We start from the raw sequence: 26,763 nt of genomic DNA, 5'->3' as shown, positions 1-26,763 counted from the left end.
CCGTGTAGTTCTGAAGGAGAGAGAGATAAACCCCTTATAAACACTACAGCCGTGTAGTTCTGAAGGAGAGAGAGATAAACCCCTTATAAACCCTACAGCCGTGTAGTTCTGAAGGAGAGAGAGAAGGTTAACTGGAGCTATTCAATATTAGCAAGTCCAGCTTTTTTTTATTATCTCACAGGACAAGCTGGCTTCACACCCAACAGCAAAGACAGTCACTTTACAACACACACACACACACACACACACACACACACACACACACACACACACACACACACACACACACACACACACACACACACACACACACACACACACACACACACACACACACACACACACACACACACACACACACACACACACACACACACACACACACACACACACACACACACACACACACACCTTTACTACAGAGCACAAACTTTACTGGAGCTACATGTCATCTCCTCTTTGTGTTATTCAACCCTCTACTATAACCTCTATTAGTCCTTTATACCATAACCTCATCAACCCTCTACTATAACCTCTATTAGTCCTTTATACCATAACCTCATCAACCCTCTACTATAACCTCTATTAGTCCTTTATACCATAACCTCATCAACCCTCTACTATAACCTCTATTAGTCCTTTATACCATAACCTCATCAACCCTCTACTATAACCTCTATTAGTCCTTTATACCATAACCTCATCAACCCTCTACTATAACCTCTATTAGTCCTTTATACCATAACCTCATCAACCCTCTACTATAACCTCTATTAGTCCTTTATACCATAACCTCATCAACCCTCTACTACAACCTCTATTAGTCCTTTATACCATAACCTCATCAACCCTCTACTATAACCTCCATTAGTCCTTTATACCATAACCTCATCAACCCTCTACTATAACCTCTATTAGTCCTTTATACCATAACCTCATCAACCCTCTACTACAACATGATGCCTGACTGACTGAGCTGAACCCACATTCAACTCTCTAAACCTGGACAGAAAAACTGGGTCAACCTAATGAAAGCTATTCTAGTAGGGCTGTTACAGACTAACATAGAAACAGAATGATGCTCGTACACCTGCTGAATAAGTTAATACATGATACCAATCCATTATAATTCACTATCACTCCTTATCGTGCACCCACCCCGCAGTATCTGTCCTGGTTGAAGATCTGTGGAGGTAGAGGGTTCCCTGCAGGGGGTCGAGCCTCCTCCGGAACATTCTCTCTCATCCACTTCCTGTTGTCCTCATTGGCAGCGATGTCACACTCCTCAAACTCAATCTTATTGGCTGACAGGAAGCCCATCACATCCTGCTGCTGTTTCTTTATCTGTAAGAAGGGGAGGAGGGATGTGTTAATTTCATATTCATATTGTCTTTCTTTTTGTTATCTCTTCTGTGAGGAACTGAAGTCAGCTGTACTGAGAACAGTCTAGAGTCAGCTGTACTGAGAGCTGTCTAGAGTCAGCTGTACTGAGAACTGTGTAGAGTCAGCTGTACTGAGAGCTGTCTAGAGTCAGCTGTACTGAGAGCTGTGTAGAGTCCGCTGTACTGAGAACTGTGTAGAGTCCGCTGTACTGAGAGCTGTGTAGAGTCAGCTGTACTGAGAACTGTGTAGAGTCAGCTGTACTGAGAACTGTGTAGAGTCAGCTGTACTGAGAACTGTGTAGAGTCAGCTGTACTGAGAACTGTGTAGAGTCAGCTGTACTGAGAACTGTGTAGAGTCAGCTGTACGGAGAAGAGAAAAAACATATACATGATCAAATACAAATCTTAGAATCAACTATTAAAGACTACCAGAACCCACTGCATTCTCCAATTACATTGAATGAACTACAGGACAAAATACAAGCCCTCCAACCCAAAAAGGCCTGTGGTATTGATGCCATCCTAAACAAAATAATAAAATATACAGACCACAAATTCAAATTGGCTATACTTAAACTCTTTAACATCATCCTCCGCTTGGGCATCTTCCCCAATATTTGGAACCAACCCCAATCCACAAAAGTGGAGGGAAATTTGACCCCAATAACTACTGTACCATGGCATATGTGTCAACAGCAACCTTGGGAAAATCCTCTGCATTATCATTAACAGCAGACTCGTACATTTCCTCAGTGAAAACAATGTACTGAACAAATGTCAAATTGGCTTTTTACCAAATTACCGTACGACAGACCACGTATTCATTTTATTTAACTAGGCAAGTCAGTTAAGAACAAATTCTTATTTACAATGACGGCCTAGGAACAGTGGGTTAACTGCCTTGTTCAGGGGCAGAACAACAGATTTTGTCCTTGTCAGCTCGGGGAATCAATCTAGCAACTGGACCCAACGCTCTAACCACTAGGCTACCTGCCACCCGGCACTGATACTACATTAAGTAGGTTACTGGTCCAACGCTCTAACCACTAGGCTACCTGCCGCTATAGGGTTTATAAGGGTTTTATCTCTCTCTCCCAACGCTCTAACCACTAGACTACCTGCCGCTATAGGGTTTATAAGGGTTTTATCTCTCTCTCCCAACGCTCTAACCACTAGGCTACCTGCCGCTATAGGGTTTATAAGGGTTTTATCTCTCTCTCCCAACGCTCTAACCACTAGGCTACCTGCCGCTATAGGGTTTATAAGGGTTTTATCTCTCTCTCCCAACACTCTAACCACTAGACTACCTGCCGCTATAGGGTTTATAAGGGTTTTATCTCTCTCTCCCAACACTCTAACCACTAGACTACCTGCCGCTATAGGGTTTATAAGGGTTTTATCTCTCTCTCCCAACGCTCTAAGCACTAGGCTACCTGCCGCTATAGGGTTTATAAGGGTTTTATCTCTCTCTCCCAACGCTCTAACCACTAGGCTACCTGCCGCTATAGGGTTTATAAGGGTTTTATCTCTCTCTCCCAACGCTCTAACCACTAGGCTACCTGCCGCTATAGGGTTTATAAGGGTTTTATCTCTCTCTCCCAACGCTCTAACCACCTGCCACCCCCTGCACACCCTAATTGACAAACAAACCAAAACAAAGGAAAAGTGTTCTCATGCTTTGTTGATTTCAAAAAGCTTTTGACTCAATTTGGCATGAGGGTCTGCTATACAAATTGATGGAAAGCAGTGTTGGGGGAAAAATATATGAAGTTATAAAATCCATGTACACAAACGACAAGTGTGCAGTTAAAATTGGCAAAAAACACACACATTTATTTCCACAGGGTCATGGGGTGAGACAGGGATACAGCTTGAGCCCAACCCTCTTCAGCATATACAGTATATGTGACTCGTTTTTGTTATCCAAATATGTATGTGTTGATAGTTCTTTCTTCCGCACCAACATTGGCCATTGACAATTGCAAAAGTTTCTCTACTTTTCTCAACAACATTGATTCCCTGAATTTATCAGGTGCTATCAACAGATCAGTTGGAAAAACTGATGGTCTACTTCCACAGTCAGTGTGAACTGGAGTGACATGCCACAACGCTGGCCAAACAAGATGTAGCTACAAACAGAACGGAGTTAAATGGTTCCAGTCTGTAGTGAAGCGTTCATCCATGTACATGGGTTAGGGTTAGGGTTAGGAGAGATATGTATATGTACATGTATATGGGTTAGGGTTAGGGTTAGGAGAGATATGTACATGTATATGGGTTAGGGTTAGGAGAGATATGTATATGTACATGTATATGGGTTAGGGTTAGGAGAGATATGTATATGTACATGTAAATGGGTTGGGGTTAGGAGAGATATGTACATGTATATGGGTTAGGGTTAGGAGAGATATGTATATGTACATGTATATGGGTAAGGGTCTAGCTAAATTTTCAGATATACATTTCTAATTTTGTCAGAAATTAGTTTTTATTTCAAGTTAAAGCGTACTGTTAGTTAGCTAGCGAATGTTAGCTAGCTGGTTCGCTAGATAACGTCTGTGTAGTAATATTGATCTGTGTAGTAATATTATTCTAATTAGAAATCCATTTGCATTGCTAGTTACAGTGAGGGAAAAATGATTTGATCCCCTGCTGATTTTGTACGTTTGCCCACTGACAAAGAAATTATCAGTCTATAGTTTTAATGCTAGGTTTATTTGAACAGTGAGAGACAGAATAACAACATTTTTTTAATAAAATGTTATAAAATGATTTGCATTTTAATGAGGGAAATAAGTATTTGACCCCTCTGCAAAACATGACTTAGTACTTGGTTGCAAAACCCTTGTTGGCAATCACAGAGGTCAGACGTTTCTTGTAGTTGGCCACCAGGTTTGCACACATCTCAGGAGGGATTTTGTCCCACTCCTCTTTGCAGATCTTCTCCAAGTCATTAAGGTTTCGAGGCTGACGTTTGGCAACTCGAACCTTCAGCTCCCTCCACAGATGGCTAGGCCACTCCTGGACCTTAATGTGCTTCTTCTTGAGCCACTCCTTTGTTGCCTTGGCTGTGTGTTTTGGGTCATTGTCATGCTGGAATACCCATCCACGACCCATTTTCAATGCCCTGGCTGAGGGAAGGAGGTTCTCACCCAAGATTTGACGGTACATGGCCCCGTCCATTGTCCCTTTGATGCGGTGAAGTTGTCCTGTCCTCTTAGCAGAAAAACACCCCCAAAGCATAATGTTTCCACCTCCATGTTTGACGGTGGGGATGGTGTTCTTGGGGTCATAGGCAGCATTCCTCCTCCTCCAAACATGGCAAGTTGAGTTGATGCCAAAGAGCTCCATTTTGGTCTCATCTGACCACAACACTTTCACCCAGTTGTCCTCTGAATCATTCAGATGTTCATTGGCAAACTTCAGACTGGCATATATATGTGCTTTCTTGAGCAGGGGGACCTTGCGGGCGCTGCAGGATTTCAGTCCTTCACGGCGTAGTGTGTTACCAATTGTTTTCTTGGTGACTATGGTCCCAGCTGCCTTGAGATCATTAACAAGATGCTCCTGTGTAGTTCTGGGCTGATTCCTCACCGTTCTCATGATCATTGCAACTCCACGAGGTGAGATCTTGCATGGAGCCCCAGGCTGAGGGAGATTGACAGTTCTTTTGTGTTTCTTCCATTTGCGAATAATCGCACCAACTGTTGTCACCTTCTCACCAAGCTGCTTGGCGATGGTCTTGTAGCCCATTCCAGCCTTGTGTAGTAGGTCTACAACATTTTTGACATGTTTTTCTGGATTTTTTTGTTGTTATTCTGTCTCTCACTATTCAAATAAACCTAGCATTAAAATGATAGACTGATCATTTCTTTGTCTCAGTGGGCAAACGTACAAAATCAGCAGGGGATCAAATACTTTTTTCCCTCACTGTATAGCCTAATGTTAGCTAGCTAGCTAACATTGAATCTAGTTTGTTAGTTTTAGCTACCTACAGATTCATACTACAACTAAAACAATGTTTGTATTGGTAGTAGTATGAGTTGGGATTATGCTGGTTCATTGTTTAGCTAGCTAGCTACATGTCTAAACAAAAAACTTCACTTTGGCCAGATGATTACATGACCCATCAAGTTAACCAGGTGTGTCTGGGGGTGATTACATGATCCATCAAGTTAGCCAGGTGTGTCTGGGGGTGATTACATGACCCATCAAGTTAGCCAGGTGTGTCTGGGGGTGATTACATGACCCATCAAGTTAGCCAGGTGTGTCTGGGGGTGATTACATGACCCATCAAGTTAGCCAGGGGTGTCTGGGGGTGATTACATGACCCATCAAGTTAACCAGGTGTGTCTGGGGGTGATTACATGACCCATCAAGTTAGCCAGGTGTGTCTGGGGGTGATTACAGCCATCTATTGTATTTCATGAACATGTGTACATGTCTAGACAATAGTGACTCATCCACTTAGCTAGATGTGGCTGGTGGTTATAGCGTTTCCTTCAATTTAGACCAGTGTGTCGGGTAAGCGTAATCTGATAATTATAAAATATTTATAAAATATTTTTATCTGGACACTATTTTTGATATTACTACTATGCAAGTAACCATTTCATTGTACCGTTTACACCTTCTGTATCCTGTGCATGTGACAAATAAACTTAGATTTGATTTGACATAGTGTGTGTTTACCACATGGCATCACGTGTGAATCCTTAAAGAGATGGGTGGGGTTAAACCTTCTTAGGGTGTGAACGATGCTGAATGGGTGTAGACAAAGATATGCTCTCCAGCAGGTGTAACAAAATATTCAAGGGCCATTTTCTCCTGGGCCCTGACAGTAAATCTCAGTAAGACAAAAATAATGGTTTCCAAAAAAGATCCACTTGCCAAGACAACAAATACAAATTCCATCTAGACGCCATTGCCCTAGAGCACACAAAAAAACTATACATACCTCGGCCTAAACATCAGCACCACAGGTGAATTCCACAAAGCTGTGAACGATCTGAGAGACAAGGCATGAAGGGCCTTCTACGATATAAAAAGGAACATAACATTCAACATACCAACTAGGATCAGGCAAAAAATACTTGAATCAGTTATAGAACCCATTGACCTTTATGGTGGTGAGATCTGAGGTCTGCTCGCCAACCAAGAATTTACAAAATGGGACAAACACCAAATTGCAGAATTCTTTAAAAAATGTGCACAAAGTAAAACACCAAATAATGCATGCAGAGCAGAATTAGGCCGATACACGCCAATTATCAAAATCTAGAAAAGAGACGTTAAATTCTACAACCACCTAAAAGAAAGCGATTCCCAAACCTTCCATAACAAAGCCCTCACTACAGAGAGATGAACCTGGAGAAGAGTCCCTAAGCAAGCTGGTCCTGGGGCTCTGTTCATAAACACAAACAGACACCACAGAGCCCCAGGACAGAAACACAATTAGACCCAACCAAATCATGAGAAAACAAAATAATAATTACTTGACACATTAGAAAGAATTAACAAAAAAACTGAGCGAACTAGAATGCTATTTGGCTAAACAGAGAGTAAAGAGTGGCAGAATACCTGACCACTGTGACTGACCAAAAAATAAGGAGAGCTTTGACTATGTACAGACTCAGTGAGCATAGCCTTGCTATTGAGAAAGGCTGACGTAGGAAAGGGTTAGTACTGTATTGACTGGGTTAGTACTGTATTGACTGGGTTAGTACTGTATTGACTGGGTTAGTACTGTATTGACTGTGTTAGTGCTGTATTGACTGGGTTAGGGTTAGTGCTGTATTGACTGGGTTAGGGTTAGTGCTGTATTGACTGGGTTAGTACTGTATTGACTGGGTTAGTGCTGTATTGACTGGGTTAATGCTGTATTGACTGGGTTAGTACTGTATTGACTGGGTTTGTGCTGTATTGACTGGGTTAGTGTTAGTACTGTATTGACTGGGTTAGTACTGTATTGACTGGGTTTGTGCTGTATTGACTGGGTTAGTGTTAGTACTGTATTCACTGGGTCAGTACTGTATTGACTGGGTTAGTACTGTATTGACTGGGTTAGTGCTGAACTGACTGGTTTAGTGTTAGTACTGTATTGACTGGGTTAGTGCTGTATTGACTGGGTTAGTGATGTATTGACTGGGTTAGTACTGTATTGACTGGGTTAGTACTGTATTGACTGGGTTAGTACTGTATTGACTGGGTTAGTGATGTATTGACTGGGTTAGTACTGTATTGACTGGGTTAGTGCTCTTTTGACTGGGTTAGTGCTGTTTTGACTGGGATAGTACTCTATTGACTGGGTTAGTACTTTATTGACTGGGTTAGTGTTAGTACTTTATTGACTGGGTTAGTACTGTATTGACTGGGTTAGTGTTAGTACTGCATTTACTGGGTTGGTGCTGTATTGACTGGGTTAGTGTTAGTACTGCATTGACTGGGTTAGTACTGTATTGACTGGGATAGTGCTGTATTGACTGGGTTAGTACTGTATTGACTGGGATAGTGTTGTATTGACTGGGTTAGTGCTGTATTGACTGGGTTAGCATTGTATTTACTGGGTTAGTGCTATATTGACTGGGTTAGCACTGTATTGACTGGGTTTGTCCTGTATTGACTGGGTTAGTACTGTATTGAATGTGTTAGTACTGTTTTGACTGGGTTAGTACTGTATTGACTGGGTTAGTGTTAGTACTGTCTTGACTGGGTAAGTACTGTATTGACTGGGTTAGTAATGTATTGACAGGGTTAGTGCTGTATTGACTGGGTTAGTACTGTATTGACTGGGTTAGTGCTGTATTGACTGGGTTAGTACTGTATTGACTGGGTTAGTACTGTATTTACTGGGTTAAGGTTAGTACTGTATTGACTGTGTTAGTACTGTATTAACTGGGTTAGTGCTGTATTGACTGGGTTAGTGCTGTATTTACTGAGTTCATGCTGTATTGACTGGGTTAGTGCTGTATTGACTGGGTTAGTGCTGTATTGACTGGGTTAGTACTGTATTGACTGGGTTAGGGTTAGTGAAGACACTCAGAGCTGTGTAGTGTACTTTGTGCTGTATTGACTGGGTTAGAGTTAGTGAAGACACTCAGAGCTGTGTAGTGTACTGTGTGCTGTATTGACTGGGTTAGGGTTAGTGAAGACACTCAGTGCTGTGTAGTGTACTGTATTGACTGGGTTAGGGTTATTGAGGGTACCCAGAGCTGTGTAGTCTACTGTATTGACTGGGTTAGTGAAGACACTCAGAGCTGTGTAGTGTACTGTGTGCTGTATTGACTGGGTTCGGGTTAGTGATAATGCTGTATTCCCTGTGTTAGACTGGGACTGACTTCAAGCCACACTTCAACATCCCAAACTGAGAAACACGTGTGTGTTTGGGGGTGTGGTTAGTGGCTGGTCCTGAGGCTGTGTTCCTATCAGAGCAGCCCTGGGCGGTATAGGTGGGGCTAGGGAGAAAGGATGGCCCTATAAGGAGTCAGGAAGTTAAGGGCTTTAGAGGAACCAGTTTGTCGGTCAGACACACACCATATATGGCCTGGTACAGCTGTTACACACTGATACTCTACTGCAACACTCACACAAAAAAACACAGGCATGCACACACACACACACACACACACATACATAGACACCCACACACACATACACACGCAAACCACACACACATGCAAACCACACACACATGCAAACCACACGCATACCACATACACACGCATACCACACAACAGGAGAATAACAGCTACTTTTCCTCCATCCAGTATTGGTTCAGCTGAGTGAGTTCTAAATGAACAGTTCTGCTGTTTGAATCATTACATGATTGTTCGAATTGTTGGGCCAAAGGCGCGCGGGGGGGGGGGGGGGGGGGAGAGAGAACACACAACACCATAGAGCATGCTGGGAAAACTACAGCAGTAACACCAAACAAACTCCCACACTTCCTCCTTTCCCTTTCTTTCCTCCACTCCTTCTCCTCTCCTCTTCCCTCTCTCCTCTCCATGTTAACAGAGCTCTATTGTACAGACGACAAACAAAATTAAGTTAGATGAGATCTCCAGCCTCCATCTGCTCCACTACACTAATTACACAACTACAACTGGAACATTCTCGCTGTAACCAGATTGTAACATAATATATTTATTAATACACAGCGTGCGACAATCTTTTTTAATTTATTTTATAGATTACAGTTAGTCAGCAACTTTACACTAAATCATTTTCTCTGGGTGTGCTTTTTAATAGACTCTAACCAGATTGTACCAGAAGGGTAATGTATGTCCTGTAACCAGACTGTAACAGAAGGGTAATGTATGTCCTGTAACCAGACTGAAACAGAAGGGTAAGGTCTGAGGTATGTTCTGTAACCAGACTGTAACATAACAGAAGGGTAAGGTCTGAGGTATGTTCTGTAACCAGACTGAAACAAAAGGGTAAGGTCTGAGGTATGTCCTGTTACCAGACTGAAACATAACAGAAGGGTAAGGTCTGAGGTATGTCCTGTAACCAGACTGTAACAGAAGGGTAAGGTCTGGGGTATGTTCTGTAACCAGACTGTAACATAACAGAAGGGTAAGGTCTGAGGTATGTCCTGTTACCAGACAAAGCCTCTCTTGAAAAAGCCAAACATTGACCCAGAAAATATAAAAAACTGGACTGGTTGGACTGGTTTAGATCTTATCTCTCAGAGAGATATCAGTTTGTCTCTGTGGATGGTTTGTCCTCTGACAAATCAACTGTACATGTCAGTGTTCCTCAAGGCTCCATTTTAGGAGCACTGTTGTTTTCACTATATATTTTACCTCTTGGTGATGTCATTCGGAAACATAATGTTAACTTTCACTGCTATGCGGACGACACACAGCTGTACATTTCCATGAAACATGGTGAAGCCCCAAAATTGTCCGCCCTGGAAGCCTGTGTTTCAAACATAAGGAAGTGGATGGCAGCAAACGTTTTACTTTTAAACTCGGACAAAACAGAGATGCTCGTTCTCGGCCCCAAGAAACAAAGTTGGATCTGACAATTAATCTTGATGGTTGTACAGTCGTCTCAAATAAAACTGTGAAGGACCTCGGCGTTACTCTGGACCCTGATCTCTCTTTTGATGAACATATCAAGACTGTTTCAATGAGAGCTTTTTTCCATCTACGTAACATTGCAAAAATCTGAAGCTTTCTGTCCAAAAATGATGCAGAAAAATGTATCCATGCTTTTGTTACTTCTAAATTAGACTACTGAAATGCTCTACTTTCCGGCTACCCGGATAAAGCACTAAATAAACTTCAGTTAGTGCTAAACACGGCTGCTAGAATCTTGACAACAACCAAAAAATGGTATCATATTACTCCAGTGCTCTCTACAGTGGCTTCCTGTTAAGGCTAGGGCTGATTTCAAGGTTTACTGCTAACCTACAAAGCATTACATGAGCTTGCTCCTACCTATCTTCCCAATTTGGTCCTGCCGTACATTTTTATTTTTTTATTTCACCTTTATTTAACCAGGTAGGCAAGTTGAGAACAAGTTCTCATTACAATTGCGACCTGGCCAAGATAAAGCAAGCAGTTTGACACATACAACAACACAGAGTTACACATGGAGTAAAACAAACATACAGTCAATAACATAGTAGAAAAATAAGTCTATATACAAAGTGAGCAAATGAGGTGAGATAAGGGAGGTAAAGGCAAAAAAGGCCATGGTGGCGAAGTAAACACAATATAGCAAGTAAAACACTGGAATGGTAGATTGGCAGTGGAAGAAAGTGCAAAGTAGAAATAGAAATGATGGGGTGCAAAGGAGCAAAATAAATAAATAAATAAATAAATACAGTAGGGGAAGAGGTAGTTGTTTGGACTAAATTATAGATGGGCAATGTACAGGTGCAGTAATCTGTGAGCTGCTCTGACAGCTGGTGCTTGAAGTTAGTGAGGGAGATAAGTGTTTCCAGTTTTAGAGATTTTTGTAGTTCGTTCCAGTCATTGGCAGCAGAGAACTGGAAGGAGAGGCGGCCAAAGGAGGAATTGGCTTTGGGGTGACCAGAGAGATATACCTGCTGGAGCGCGTGCTACAGGTGGGTGCTGCTATGGTGACCAGCGAGCTGAGATAAGGGGGAACTTTACCTTGAAGGGTCTTGTAGATGACCTGGAGCCAGTGGGTTTGGCGACGAGTATGAAGCGAGGGCCAGCCAACGAGAGCGTACAGGTCGCAGTGGTGGGTAGTATATGGGGCTTTGGTGACAAAACGGATGCCACTGTGATAGACTGCATCCAATTTATTGAGTAGGGTATTGGAGGCTATTTTGTAAATGACATCGCCGAAGTCGAGGACTCACCAGCAGCAAGAGCGACATCATTGATGTCAGTTTTACGAGGGTATGTTTGGCAGCATGAGTGAAAGATGCTTTGTTGCAAAATAGGAAGCCAATTCTAGATTTAACTTTGGATTGGAGATGTTTGATGTGAGTCTGGAAGGAGAGTTTACAGTCTAACCAGACACCTAGGTATTTGTAGTTGTCCACATATTCTAAGTCAGAACCGTCCAGAGTAGTGATGCTGGACGGGCGGGCAGGTGCAGGCAGCGATTGGTTGAAGAGCATGCATTTAGTTTTATTTGTATTTAAGAGCAGTTGGAGGCCACGGAAGGAGAGTAGTATGGCATTGAATCTCTTCTGGAGGGTAGTTAACACAGTGTCCAAAGAAGGGCTCGAAGTATACAGAATGGTGACGTCAGCGTAGTGGTGGATCAGAGACTCACCAGCAGCAAGAGCGACATCATTGATGTATACAGAGAAAAGAGTCGGCCCAAGAATTGAACCCTGTGGCACCCCCATAGAGACTTCCAGAGGCCCGGACAACATGCCCTCCGATTTGACACACTGAACTCTATTAGAGAAGTAGTTGGTGAACAATCATTTGAGAAACCAAGGCTATTGAGTCTGCCAATGAGGATGTGGTGATTGACAGAGTCGAAAGCCTTGGCCAGGTCAATGAATACGGCAGCACAGTATTGTTTCTTATTGATGGTGGTTAAGATATCGTTTAGGACCTTGAGCGTGGCTGAGGTGCACCCATGACCAGCTTTGAAACCAGATTGCATAGCGGAGAAGGTGCGGTGGGATTCGAAATGGTCGGTAATCTGTTTGTTGACTTGGCTTTCGAAGACTTTAGAAAGGCAGGGTAGGATAGATATAGGTCTGTAGCAGTTTGGGTCAAGAGTGTCCCCCCTTTGAGGAGGGGGATGACCGCAGCTGCTTTCCAATCTTTGGGAATCTCAGACAACACGAAAGAGAGATTGAACATGCTAGTAATAGGGGTTGCAACAATTTCGGCAGATCATTTTAGAAAGAGAGGGTCCAGATTGTCTAGCCTGGCTGATTTGTAGGGGTCCAGATTTTGCAGCTCTTTCAGAACATCAGCTATCTGGATTTGGGTGAAGGAGAAATGGGGGAGGCTTGGGCGAGTTGCTGTGAGGAGTGCAGTGCTGTTGACTGGAGTAGGGGTAGCCAGGTGGAAATCATGGCCAGCCGTAGAAAAATGCTTATTGAAATTCTCAATTATAGAGGATTTATCGGTGGTGACGGTGTTTTCTATCCTCAGTGCAGTGGCCAGCTGGGAGGAGGTGCTCTTATTCTCCAAGGACTTTACAGTGTCCCAGAACTTTTTTGAGTTTGTGTTGCAGGAAGCATATTTCTGCTTGAAAAAGCTAGCCTTGGCTTTTCTAACTGCCTGTGTATATTGGTTTCTAACTTCCCTGAAAAGTTGCATATCACGGGGGCTGTTCGATGCTAATGCAGAACGCCACAGGATGTTTTTATGTTGGTTAAGGGCAGTCAGGTCTGGAGAGAACCAAGGGCTATATCTGTTTCTGGTTCTAATGCTTATTTAAGATGGTGAGGAAGGCATTTAAAAAAAATAACCAGGCATCCTCTACTGAAGGGATGAGGTCAATATCCTTCCAGGATACCCGGGCCAGGTCGATTAGAAAGGCCTGCTCACTGACTTGTTTTTAGAGAGGTGGAGTTTTAAAAGTAGAAGTTCAAATTGTTTGGGTACAGACCTGGATAGTAGGACAGAACTCTGCAGGCTATCTCTGCAGTAGATTGCAACACCGCCCCCTTTTGCCATTCTATCTTGTCTGAAAATGTTGTAGTTAGGGATGGAGATTTCAGAGTTTTTGGTGGTCTTCCTAAGCCAGGATTCAGACACGGCTAGGACATCCGGGTTGGCAGAGTGTGCTAAAGCAGTGAATAAAACAAACTTAGGGAGGAGGCTTCTAATGTTAACATGCATGAAACCAAGGCTATTACGGTTACAGAAGTCATCAAAAGAGAGCGCCTGGGGAATCGGAGTGGAGCTAGGCACTCCAGGGCCTGTATTCACCTCTACATCGCCAGAGGAACAGAGGAGGAGTAGGGTAAGGGTACGGCTAAAAGCTATGAGAATTGGTCGTCTAGGACGTCCGGAACAGAGAGTAAAAGGAGCAGGTTTCTGGGGGCGATAAAATAGCTTTAAGGTATAATGTGCAGACAAAGGTATGGTAGGATGTGAATACAGTGGAGGTAAACCTAGGCATTGAGTGATGATGAGAGAGATATTGTCTCTAGAAACATCATTGAAACCAGGTGATGTCATCGCATGTGTGGGTGGTGGAACTGAGAGGTTGGATAAGGTATAATGAGCAGGGCTAGAGGCTCTACAGTGAAATAAGCCAATAAACACTAACCAGAACAGCAATGGACAAGGCATATTGACATTAAGGAGAGGCATGCTTAGCCAAGTGATCAAAAGGGTCCAGTGAGTAGTGAGGTCGGTTGCGGTCACGACGATTCAGACAGCTAGCCGGGCCATGGGTAGCAAGCTGGCAGAAGATGGAGGGAGGTCTGTTTTTAGCCACCTCGTGCGTTTCCGTCTGTAGATTAGTGGGGTTCCGTGTGGTAGAAGGGACCAATCCAATTGGCAAAAATAGTTATAGTGGCCCAAGAAAACTGGCCGATAGACCTATTCAGATAGCAGCCGATAAGACAGCTAACGATTAGCAGGCCGCAGATGGGCGTTCAGGTTACGTCGCGACGGAGGGGCCAGTTGGATAACTCCCTTGGGCAGATAACGTCGGAAGTCCAGTCATGAAGGCCCATGGGGCTCCGCATCGGCAGTAAAACGGGTCCGGATAGGTGATTGTAGCCCAGGAGTGGCTGATGGAACTCTTCAGCTGGCTAGCTCCGGAATAATTGATGTTAGCTCCGGGACCGATGTTAGCCAATAGTCACTCGGATAGCAGCTAGCTAGCTGCAAGATCCAGGTGTAAATGTCCAGAGCTTGCGGTAGAAATTCGGGGATATGGAGAGAAAATAGGTCCGGTATGCTCTGGTCTGAGTCGCGTTGTACAAAACTGGCGATAGCTTTTCGAGCTAAGGGATAGCTGATGACCGCCAACTGTGGTTAGCTGAATTCTAACGTTAGCTAGTGAACTGGCTAACTTCTGGCTAGCTCTGTTGTGGATTTCAGATTTGAGGTAAATAATACTTATTATTTTTTAAATTGGTGAGGCGGGTTGCAGGAGAGTGTATTGAAGTTGAGTTTTTAGAAAAAAATATCTAAAAAGATATGCGAAGAAAATATGTAAATATATATATACACGGGACACGACAAGACAAGGACAAAGGATGTCTGACTGCTATGCCATCTTGGATTAGAACATACCTACATGTACACTACGGTCACAAGACGCAGGCCCCCTTATTGTCCCTAGCATTTCTAAGCAAACAGCTGGAGCCAGGGCTTTCTCCTATAGAGCTCCATTTTTATGGAATGGTCTGCCTATCCATGTGAGAGGCGCAGACTTGGTCTCAACCTTTAAGTCTTTATTGAAGACTCATTTCTTCAGTAGGTCCTATGATTGAGTGTAGTCTGGCCCAGGGGTGTGAAGGTGAACGGAAAGGCACTGGAGCGACGAACCACCCTTGCTGTCTCTGCCTGGCAGGTTCCCCTCTCTCCACTGGGATTCTCTGCCTCTAAGCCTGTTACGGGGGTTGAGTCACTGGCTTACTGGTGCTCTTCCATGCCGTCCCTAGGAGGGGTGCGTCACTTGAGTGGGTTGAGTCTCTGACATAATCTTCCAGTCCGGGTAGGCGCCCCCCTCGGGTTCGTGACGTGGGGGAGATCTTCGTGGGCTATACTCGGCCTTGACTCAGGGTACTACATTGGTGGTTGAAGATATCCCTCTAGTGGTGTGGAGACTTTGCTTTGGCAAAGTGGGTGGGGTTATATCCTGCCTAGTTGGCCCTGTCCGGAGGGATAGTCGGAAGGGGCCACAGTGTCGCCTGACCCCTCCTAATTCTCTCACTTTCTCTCTTTCTCACTCTCTCTTTCTCTCTCTCTTCTCTCAAGGACCTGAGCCCTCGGACCTGAGCCCTCGGTCCATGCCTCAGGACTACCTGGTCGTGCTGCTGCCCCAGTTTCAACTGTTCTGCCTGCGGCTATGGAACCCTGACCTGTTCACCGGACTTGCTACCTGTCCCAGACCTGCTGTTTTCAACTCTATTTCTCTACAGCACCAACTGTTTCTAACACTGAATGACATTTACTCCTGAGGTGCTGACCTGTTGCACCCTCTAAAACCACTGTGACGATTATTATTATTTGACCCTGCTGGTCATCTATGAACGTTTGAACATCTTGGCCATGTTCTGTTATAATCTCCACCCGGCATAGCCAGAAGAGGACTGGCCACCCCTCAGAGCCTGGTTCCTCTCTAGGTTTCTTCCTAGGTTCTGGCCTTTCTAGGGAGTTTTTCCTAGCCACTGTGCTTCTACATCTGCGTTGCTTGCTGTTTGGGGTTTTTGATTGTAACAGAAGGGTTATGGTACTATAACCTATTCATCTCCTTTCTCACACATTTTCTCTGAACAGTTGGAGCTGCAGCCTGCCTTTTCTCACACATTTTCTCAACTCCTGGAGCTGTAGCCTGCCTTGACATGATCATGCTGCTGTAACAGTACTGGGTAGAGGCATGCATGGTGCAGAGAGGAGTTAGTTATTCTCTCTCCACCTGGCGTGCTGTGACCATCAGTCCACAGTTTTCAGATCAATAGCCTCCAGACTCTAAGCTTCAAAGCCTTCTAACTCTCTAAACCTGGTTATTAATCTGGGAAGGGTTTCCTGACTCCACAACACTCAACTCTCTCTAGCAGACTGACTCTTTCATGACTCCTGTGATCAAGGGTTAGGGGAAGGTCGTGTGACCTACCATAATATTTATTTAAGGGTTAGGGAAAGGTTGTGTGACCTACCGTACTAGTTATTCACGTGTAAGGGAAAGGTTGTGTGACCTACCGTAATAGTTATTCAAGTGTAAGGGAAAGGTTGTGTGACCTACCGTAATAGTTATTCAAGTGTAAGGGAAAGGTTGTGTGACCTACCGTAATAGTTATTCAAGAGTTATAGCAAGGTTGTGTGACCCACCGTAATAGTTATTCAAGAGTTAGGGGAAGGTCGTGGGACCCACTGTAATAGTTATTCAAGGGTTAGGGGAAGGTCATGGGACCCACCGTACTAGTTATTGAAGAGTTAGGGGAAGGTCGTGTGACCCACCTTAATAGTTATTCAAGGATTAGGGGAAGGTTGTGTGTTCAATCCGAGTGGTGGACACTTGTTTGTTTTAACCGTATCTCTTAAAACCCATAACACACACAGAGAGACACACATGGTCTCTTCTAACACAGGACCAGTGTACTGAACAGATTGTCAGACCAAATAGCAGCCTTAGAGCTGACTCAGACAACACATAACCCCTCCCTTAACACAGACACACATTTTATTATAGGTAAATTAGGCAGTAAAGTAGTGATGTTGTGAAGGACTTTGTCCCATATTTTCACAGGCTGGTTGTCGTGGTTACCAAGATGACTACTCTTTCTCTATAGGTTCATTATTCCATTACCAACCACACCTCCCCCTCTCTCTCTCCCCCTCTCTCTCTGTCTCCCTCTCCCTCTCTCTATATCCCTCCCCCCCTCTCTCTCTCTCCTTCTTGCTCTCGTCTTCTTCCTCACTCTCCCTCCCCCTCTCTCTCCCTCTTCCTCCCTCTCTCTCTCCCTCTTCCTCTCCCTCTCTCTCTCTCTCTTCCTCCCTCTCTCTCTCCCTCTTCCTCTCTCCCTCCCTCTCTCTTGCTCTTCCTCCCCCTCCCTTTCACTCTCTCCCTCTTCCTCTCTCTCTCTCTCTCTCTTTCTCTCTCCCTATCCCCCCTCTCTCTCTTCCTCTTTCTACCTCTCTTTCTCCCTCTTCCTCTCCTTCCCTTTCACTCTCACTCTCACTCTCTCCCTCTTCCTATCCCTCCCCCTCTCTCTGTCCCTCTTCCTCCCTCCCTCCTACCGCTCTCCCTCTTCTTCACTCCCCCTCTCTCCCTTCCTCTCCCTCTCTCTTTCTCTTTCTCTCTCCCTATTCCTATCACTCCCTCTCTCCCTGCTCCTCCCTCTCTCTCTCTCCCTCTTCCTCTCTCCCTCCCTCCCACTCTCTCTCGCTCTTCCTCTCCCTCCCTTTCACTCTCTCCCTCTTCCTCTCTCTCACTCTCTCTTTCTCTCTCCCTATTCCTTCCTCTCTCTCTCTTCCTATCCCTCCCTCTCTCTCTGTCCCTCTTCCTCCCTCCTCTCTCCCTCTTCCTCTCTCTCTTCCTCTCCATCTTCCTCTCTATCTCTCTCTCTCCCTATTCCTTCCTCTCTCTCTCTTCCTATCCCTCCCTCTCTCCCCCTCCCTCTTCCTTGCTCTCTTCCTCCCTCTTCCTTTCCCTCCCTCTTCATCTCCCTCCCTTTCTCTCTCAGTTCCTCTTCCTCTCTCTCTTTCTCCACTCTCTTTTCTGATCTCTTCCTCTCCCTTCCTCTTCCTCCCTCTCTCTCTATCTCTTTCTCTCTCCCTTTTCCTCTCCATCTCTCTCTCTCCCTTTTCCTCCCTCACTCTCTCTTCCTCTCCATTTCTCCCTATTCCTCTCCCTCTCTCTCCCTCCTTCTCTCCCTTCTCTCTCTCTCATGGCCCCAGTGTCTCTCTCTCTCTCTCTCTCTCTCCCTTTGTCACAATATTGTGGCCCTGCGGCCTTACCAGGATGTGTACTGCGAGCATGCGCTGACCAACTGGCAAGTGTCTTCACTGACATTTCCAACCTCTCCCTGATTGAGTCTGTAATGCCAACATGTTTCAAGCAGACCACCATAGTCCCTGTGCCCAAGAACACAAATGTAACCTGCCTAAATGACTACCGACCCGTAGCACTCACTTCTGTAGCCATGAAGTGCTTTGAAAGGCTTGTCATGGCTCACATCAACACCATTGTCCCAGAAACCATAGACCCACTCCAATTTGCATACCGCTCCAACAGATCCACAGATGATGCAATCTCTATTGCACTCTACACTGCCCTTTCCCACCTGGACAAAAGGAACACCTATGTGAGAATGCTATTCATTGACTACAGCTCAGCGTTCAACACCATAGTGCCCTCAAAACTCATTAATAACCTAGGGACCCTGGGACTTAACACCTCCCTCTGCACCTGGATCCTGGACTTCCTAACGGGCCGCCCCCAGGTGGTAAGGGTAGGTAGCAACACATCCGCCATGCTGATCCTCAACACAGGGGCCCCTCAGGGGTGTGTGCTCAGTCCCCTCCTGTACTCCCTGTTCAATCATGACTGCATGGCCAGGCACGACTCCAACACCATCATTAAGTTTGCCGATGACACAACAGTGGTAGGCCTGATCACCGACAACGATGAGACAGCCTATAGGGAGGAGGTCAGAGACCTGACCATATGGTGCAAGGACAACAACTTCTCCCTCAAAGTGAGCAAGACAAAGGAGATGATTGTGGACTACAGGAAAAGGAGGACTGAGCATGCCCCCATTCTCATCGATGGGGCTGCAGTGGAGCAGGTTGAGAGCTTCAAGTTCCTTGGCGTCCACATCACCAACAAACTAACATGGTCCAAGCACACCAAGACAGTTGTGAAGAGGGCACAACAAAACCTATGCCCCTCAGGAGACTGAAATAATTTTAAATGGGTCCTCAGATCCTCAGCTGCACCACCGAGAGCATCCTGACGGGTTGCATCACTGCCTGGTATGGCAACTGCTCGGCTTCCGTCCTCAAGGCACTACAGAGTGCCTTGAGGACTCTGTAGTGCGTACGGCCCAGTACATCACTGGGGCCAAGCTTCCTGCCATCCAGGACCTCTATACCAGGCGGTGTCAGAGGAAGGTCCTAAAAATTGTCAAAGACTCCAGCCACCCCAGTCATAGACTGTTCTCTCTGCTACCGCATGGCAAGCGGTACCGCCAAGTCTAGGTCCAAGAGGTTTCTAAACAGCTTCTACCCCCAAGCCGTAAGACTCCTGAACATCTAATCAAATGGCTACCCAGACTATTCACACCCCTTTTACGCTGCTATTTCTCTCTGTTGTTACCTATCCATTGTCACTTTAATAACTCTAACTACACTACCGTTCAAAAGTTTTGGGTCACTTAGAAATGTCCTTGTTTTCCATGAAAACACACATGAAACTAGTTTCAAAATGAATAGGAAATATAGTCAAGACGTTGACAAGGTTATATATAATGAATTTTAATTGAAATAATAATTGTGTCCTTCAAATTTTGCTTCGTCAAAGAATCCTCCATTTGCAGAAATTACAGCCTTGTAGACCTTTTGCTATTCTAGTTGTCAATTTGTTGAGGTAATCTGAAGAGATTTCACCCCATGCTTCCTGAAGCACCTCCTACAAATTGGATTGGCTTGATGGGCACTTCTTACGTACCATACGGTCAAGCTGCTCCCACAACAGTTCAATAGGGTTGAGATCCGGTGACTGTGCTGGCCACTCCATTATAGACAGAATACCAGCTGACTGCTTCATCCCTAAATAATTATTGCATTGTTTGGAGCTGTGCTTTGGGTCATTGTCCTGTTGTAGGAGGAAATTGGCTCCAATTAAGCGCCGTCCACAGGGTATGTCATGGCATTGCAAAATGGAGTATTAGCCTTCCATCTTCAAGATCCCTTTTACCCTGTACAAATCTCCCACTTTACCACCACCAAAGCAGCCCCAGACCATCACATTGCCTCCACCATGATGACAGATGGCATCAAGCACTCCTCCAGCATCTTTTAATTTTTTCTGCATCTCACGAATGTTCTTCTTTGAGATCCAAACACCTCAAAATTAGATTTGTCTGTCCATAACACTTTTTTCCAATCTTCCTCTGTCCAGTGTCTGTGTTATTTTGCCCATCTTAATCTTTTATTTTTATTGGCTAGTCTGAGATATGGCTTTTTCTTTGCAACTCTGCCTAGAAGGCCAGCATCCCGGAGTCGCCTCTTCACTGTTGACGCTGAGACTGGTGTTTTGCGGGTACTATTTAACCTGTTGGGGATAGGGGGCAGTATTTGCACGGCCGGATAAAAAACGGACCCGATTTAATCTGGTTACTACTCCTGCCCAGTAACTAGAATATGCATATAATTATTTGATTTGGATAGAAAACACCCTAAAGTTTCTAAAACTGTTTGAATGGTGTCTGTGAGTATAACAGAACTCATTTGGCAGGCCAAAACCTGAGAAGATTCCAAACAGGAAGCGCTCTCTCTGACTATATCTTGGCCTTCTTGATCATCTCTAACCAAAACAGGGGATCTCTGGCATAACGTGAAATTTTTTAACGCTCCCATAGGCTCTCAGAAGGCGCCAGAACGATGAATGGTGGCTTTGCAGGCCATGGCTGAAAAACATTAGCGCATTTAGTAAGTGGTCGATCTGAGGACAATGAGACTGGAGGCGCGTGCACGAGCCGACACCATGTTTACTTTCTCTCTCTTTGAACGAAAACAACGACTCCCGGTCGGAATATTATCGCTTTTTTACGAGAAAAATAGCATAAAAATTGATTTTAAACAGCGTTTGACATGCTTCGGAGTACGGTAATGGAATATTTTTAATTTTTTTGTCACGAAACGCGTCGGGCGCATCACCCTTCTTTACCCTTCGGATAGTGTCTTAAACGCACGAACAAAACGCCGCTATTTGGATATAACTATGGATTATTTGGAACCAAACCAACATTTGTTATTGAAGTAGAAGTCCTGGGAGTGCATTCTGACGAAGAACAGTAAAGGTAATCAAACTTTTCTAATAGTAAATCGGAGTTTGGTGAGTACCACACTTGGTGGGTGTCAAAATAGCTAGCCTGTGATGGCCGGGCTATCTACTCAGAATATTGCAAAATGTGCTTTCACCAAAAAGCTATTTTAAAATCGGACATAGCGAGTGCAGAAAGGAGTTCTGTATCTATAATTCTTAAAATAATTGTTATGTTTTTTGTGAACGTTTATCGTGAGTAATTTAGTAAATTCACCGGAAGTATTCGGTGGGAATGCTAGTCACATGCTAGTCACATGCTAATGTAAAAAGCTGGTTTTTGATATAAATATGAACTTGATTGAACAAAACATGCATGTATTGTATAACATAATGTCCTAGGATTGTCATCTGATGAAGATCATCAAAGGTTAGTGCTGCATTTAGCTGTGGTTTGGGTTTATGTGACATTATATGCTAGCTTGAAAAATGGGTGTCTGATTATTTCTGGCTGGGTACTCTGCTGACATAATCTAATGTTTTGCTTTCGTTGTAAAGCCTTTTTGAAATCGGACAGTGTGGTTAGATTAACAAGAGTCTTGTCTTTAAAATGGTGTAAAATAGTCATATGTTTGAGAAATTGAAGTAATAGCATTTCTAAGGTATTTGAATATCGCGCCACGGGATGACACTGGCTGTTGAGTAGGTGGAACGCAAGTGTCCCACTGGCCCAGAGAGGTTAATGAAGCTGCCAGTTGAGGAAGGCGTCTCAAACTAGACACTCTAATGTACTTGTCCTCTTTCTCAGTTGTGCACCAGGGCCTCCCACTCCTCTTTCTATTCTGGTTAGAGGCAGTTTGCGCATTTCTGTGAAGGTGCAGTACACAGCGTTGTACGAGATCTTCAGTTTATTGGCAATTTCTCGCATGGAATAGCCTTCATTTCTCAGAACAAGTATAGACTGACGAGTTTCAGAAGAAAGTTCTTTGTTTCTGGCCATTTTGAGCCTATAATCGAACCTACAAATGCTGATGCTCCAGATACTCAAGTAGTCTAAAGGCCAGTTTTATTGCTTTTTTAATCAGAAAAACAGCTGACTGTCTAATACTGCCAGCGTAAACCTGTTAGACAGCTGACTTTCTAACACTGCCAGAGTAAACCTGTTAGACAGCTGACTGTATAACACTGCCAGAGTAAACCTGTTAGACAGCTGACTGTCTAACACTGCCAGAGTAAACCTGTTAGACAGCTGACTTTCAAACACTGCCAGAGTAAACCTGTTAGACAGCTGACTTTCTAACACTGCCAGAGTAAACCTGTTAGACAGCTGACTTTATAACACTGCCAGAGTAAACCTGTTAGACAGCTGACTGTCTAACACTGCCAGAGTAAACCTGTTAGACAGCTGACTGTCTAACACTGCCAGAGTAAACCTGTTAGATAGCTGACTGTCTAACACTGCCAGAGTAATCTAATGAAGGAAAAGGCAGCAGGAGAATAGAAGCCTGATGATCTAAAGGTTTGATTCAAAACGTTAGAAGACTACAAATCCCATGAGCCTTATACAGCAATCACTTGCTGTATACCTCTGATGATAAAGCTAAATGTGTGCTATTGTTTTACATGGAATAATGGTGTAGGTGTGACTATGTTCTTCAAGAGTTGATGATTCTACAACCAAATAGTTCAGATGTATTTAATAATCAGTTGTCAATGGTTTTAGCGGCACTGTGGGTCTCCTTGTCTACACCTTATTGGGACATTTTATTGAAAACGACCTATAGACCAGGTGCCTAACGGGCATAGTGGAAGGCAGGTTCATGTTCCTGAGGTGTGTCCCTGTCTGATGACATCATCGTCAGCTGTAGTAGTAGTCAGGTCTCTGGAGACAGAGGAGAGGACACACCAGGACAACACCTAAAGAGACAGATATCACTCCACCAGACTGCTCTCTAGCTCCTCTTGAGGTTAGAGGAGAGGGGTCAGAGCTCAGAGGTGAGAGGTCAGGGGGTTGTGTGTGAGGTCCTATAGTATCTAGTGGGTTGATATTCCAACTATAAACCCTGTTGCAACCCTGTTCTGTTGTCCTGGTGGGTTGCTGGGTCCGTTGAGTTGACAGTTCCATTCTGAAGCAGCATTCCACTGGCCAACTGTCAACAAACGTTTACTTCAATCGGGAATATTTATAAACCCTTTCTCTCTCCCTCCCTCCCTTCCTCTCTCTCTCCCTCACCTCTCTCCTTCTTTCCTCTCACTCCCTTCTCTCTTCCCCTCCTCTCCCACTCTCTCCCTGAAACTTGAAGACTTGTGATCACTTCCTGTTCAGAGCCCTGGGGTAAGCTTCCTGTTCAGAGCCCTGGGGAGAGAACACACTTTTTCTGCTCTATTTTTTTACCACCCTCCCTCCCTCCCTCCCTCCCTCCCTCCCTGTAGAATGTCCTATTATCCAGTAGATTAGATTATAGTCCTGATAGGGTTAGGGCAGGTTAAGGTTAGGGTTAGGGGAGGTTAGGGTTAGGGTAGTTTAGGGTTAGGGTAGGTAAGGGTTAGGGTAGGTAAGGGTTAGGTAAACAGGGTGTTTTGCCAGATTATTATAGATGACATTATTATTCTGATAGGGTTAGGGTTAGGGCAGGCTATGGTTAGGGTAGGTTAGGTAAACAGGGTGTGTTACCAGGTTGTATTGATAACATTATAGTCACGATAGTCTTAGGGTAGGTTAGGTAAACAGGGTTAGTTACCAGGGTATTATAGATTACATAATAGTCCTGATAGGGTTAGGGCAGGTTAGGGTTAGGGTAGGTTTGGTAAACAGGGTTAGTTACCAGGGTATTATAGATTACATAATAGTCCTGATAGGGTTAGGGTTAGGGCAGGTTAGGGTTAGGGTAGGTTAGGTAAACAGGGTTAGTTACCAGGGTATTATAGATTGCATAATAGTCCTGATAGGGTTAGGGCAGGTTAGGGTTAGGGCAGGTTAGGGTTAGGGCAGGTTAGGGTTAGGGCAGGATAGGTAAACAGGGTGTGTTACCAGGTTTTATAGATTACATTAGAGTCATGATAGGGTTAGGGCAGGTTAGGGTAGGTTAGGGTTAGGGCAGGTTAGGGTTAGGGCAGGATAGGTAAACAGGGTGTGTTACCAGGTTTTATAGATTACATTAGAGTCATGATAGGGTTAGGGCAGGTTAGGGTTAGGGCAGGTTAGGGTTAGGTCAGGTTAGGTAAACAGGTTGTTACCAGGTTTTATACAGTTGAAGTCCGAAGTTTACATACACTTAGGTTGGAGTCATTAAAACTCGTTTTTCAACCACTCCACAAATTTCTTGTTAAACTATAGTTTTGGCAAGTCGGTTAGGACATCTACTTTGTGCATGACACAAGTAATTTTTCCAACAATTGTTTACAGACAGATTATTTCAATTATAATTCACTGTATCACAATTCCAGTGGGTCAGAAGTTTACATACACTAAGTTGACTGTCCCAAGGCTTGGAAAATTCCAGAAAATGATGTCATGGCTTTAGAAGCTTCCGATAGGCTAATTGACATAATTTGAGCCGATTTGAGGTGTGCCTGTGGAAGGCCTACCTTCAAACTCAGTGCCTCTTTGCTTGACATCATGGGAAAATCAAAAGAAATCAGCCAAGACCTCCACACGTCTGGTTCAGCCTTGGGAGCAATTTCCAAACGTTTGAAGGTAGCACGTTCGCATGTATAAACACCATGGGACCATGCAGCCGTCATACTGCTCAGGAAGGAGATGCGTTCTATCTCTTAGAGATTAACGTACTTTGGTGCGAAAGGTGCAAATCGATCCCAGAACAACAGCAAAGGACCTTGTGTAGATGCTGGAGGAAACAGGTACAAAAGTATCTATATCCACAGTAAAACGAGTCCTATATAATCGACATAACCTGAAAGGCCGCTCAGCAAGGAAGAAGTCACTGCTCCAAAACCGCCATAAAAAAGCCAGACTATGGTTTGCAACTGCACATGGGGATAAAGATCATACTTTTTGGAGAAATGTCCTCTGGTCTGATGAAAAAAAAATAGAACTGTTTGGCAATAATGACCATCATTATGTTTGGAGGAAAAAGGGGGACGCTTGCAAGCCGAAGAACACCATCCCAACCGTGAAGCACGGGGGTGGCAGCATCATGTTGTGGGGGTGCTTTGCTGCAGGAGGGACTGGTGCACTTTACAAAATAGATAGCATCACGAGGAAAGAAAATGTATGTGTATATATTGAAGCAACATCTCAAGACATCAGTCAGGAAGTTAAAGCTTGTTCGCAAATGGACAATGACCCCAAGCATACTTCCAAAGTTGTGGCAAAATGGCTTAAGGACAACAAAGTCAAGGTATTGAAGTGGCCATCACAAAGCCCTGACCTCAATCCCATTGAAAATTTGTGGGCAGAACTGAAAAAGCGTGTGCGTGCAAGGAGGCCTACAAACCTGACTCAGTTACACCAGCTCTGTCAGGAGGAATGGGCCAAAATTCACCCAACTTATTGTGGGAAGCTTGTGGAAGGCTACCCGAAATGTTTGAGCCAAGTTAAACAATTTAAAGGCAATGCTACCAAATAATAATTGAGTGTATGTTAACTTCTGACCCACTGGGAATGTGATGAAAGAAATAAAAGCTGAAATAAATCATTCTCTCTACTATTATTCTGACATTTCACATTCTTAAAATAAAGTGTTCATCCTAACTGACCTAAGACATGGAATTTTTACTAGGATTAAATGTCAGGAATTGTGAAAAACTGAGTTTAAATGTATTTGGCTGTGGTATATGTAAACTTCCGACTTCAACTGTAGATTACATTATAGTCATGATAGGGTTAGGGCAGGTTAGGATTATGGTAGGATAGTGTTAGGGTAGGATAGGGTTAGGGCAGGTTAGGGTTAGGGCAGGTTAGGGTTAGGGAAGGTTAGGGATAGGGTAGTTTAGGGTTAGGGCAGGCTAGGGTTAGGGTAGGATAGGGTTAGGGCAGGTTAGGGTTAGGACAGGTTAGGGTTAGGGCAGGTTAAGGTTAGAGGTTAGAAACCACAAGAGGTTTTGGTTAGGGCAGATTAGGGTTAGGGCGGGTTAGGGCATGTTAGGGTTAGAGGTTAGAAACAGCAAGAGGTTAGGGTTAGGGCAGGTTAGGGTTAGTGCAGGTTAGAAACAGCAAGGGGTTAGGGTTAGGGCAGGTTAGGGTGGGTTAGGGCAGGATAAGGTTAGGTTAGGGTTAGGGCAGGTTAGGGTTAGAGGT

The 26,763-nt window shown here is 44.3% G+C and overlaps 1 protein-coding gene across 1 annotated transcript in view; it reads right to left on the bottom strand.

The window, feature by feature from the left end:
* The window catches only part of sh3bgrl (SH3 domain binding glutamate-rich protein like), a 48,167-nt gene that overhangs the window by 9,781 nt on the left and 11,623 nt on the right, over nt 1-26,763 (bottom strand). The window contains exon 2 of the mRNA XM_029772122.1: nt 1,159-1,344. Coding sequence (XP_029627982.1) covers nt 1,159-1,344 — 186 coding nt within the window. The remainder of the gene's footprint in view (nt 1-1,158; nt 1,345-26,763) is intronic.

The sequence above is a fragment of the Salmo trutta genome, chromosome 13 (assembly GCF_901001165.1).
Source record: "Salmo trutta chromosome 13, fSalTru1.1, whole genome shotgun sequence".
NCBI lineage: Eukaryota > Metazoa > Chordata > Actinopteri > Salmoniformes > Salmonidae > Salmo > Salmo trutta.
The sequence above is the reverse complement of the archived record's forward strand: the minus strand, read 5'-3'. Positions and strand labels throughout refer to the sequence as shown.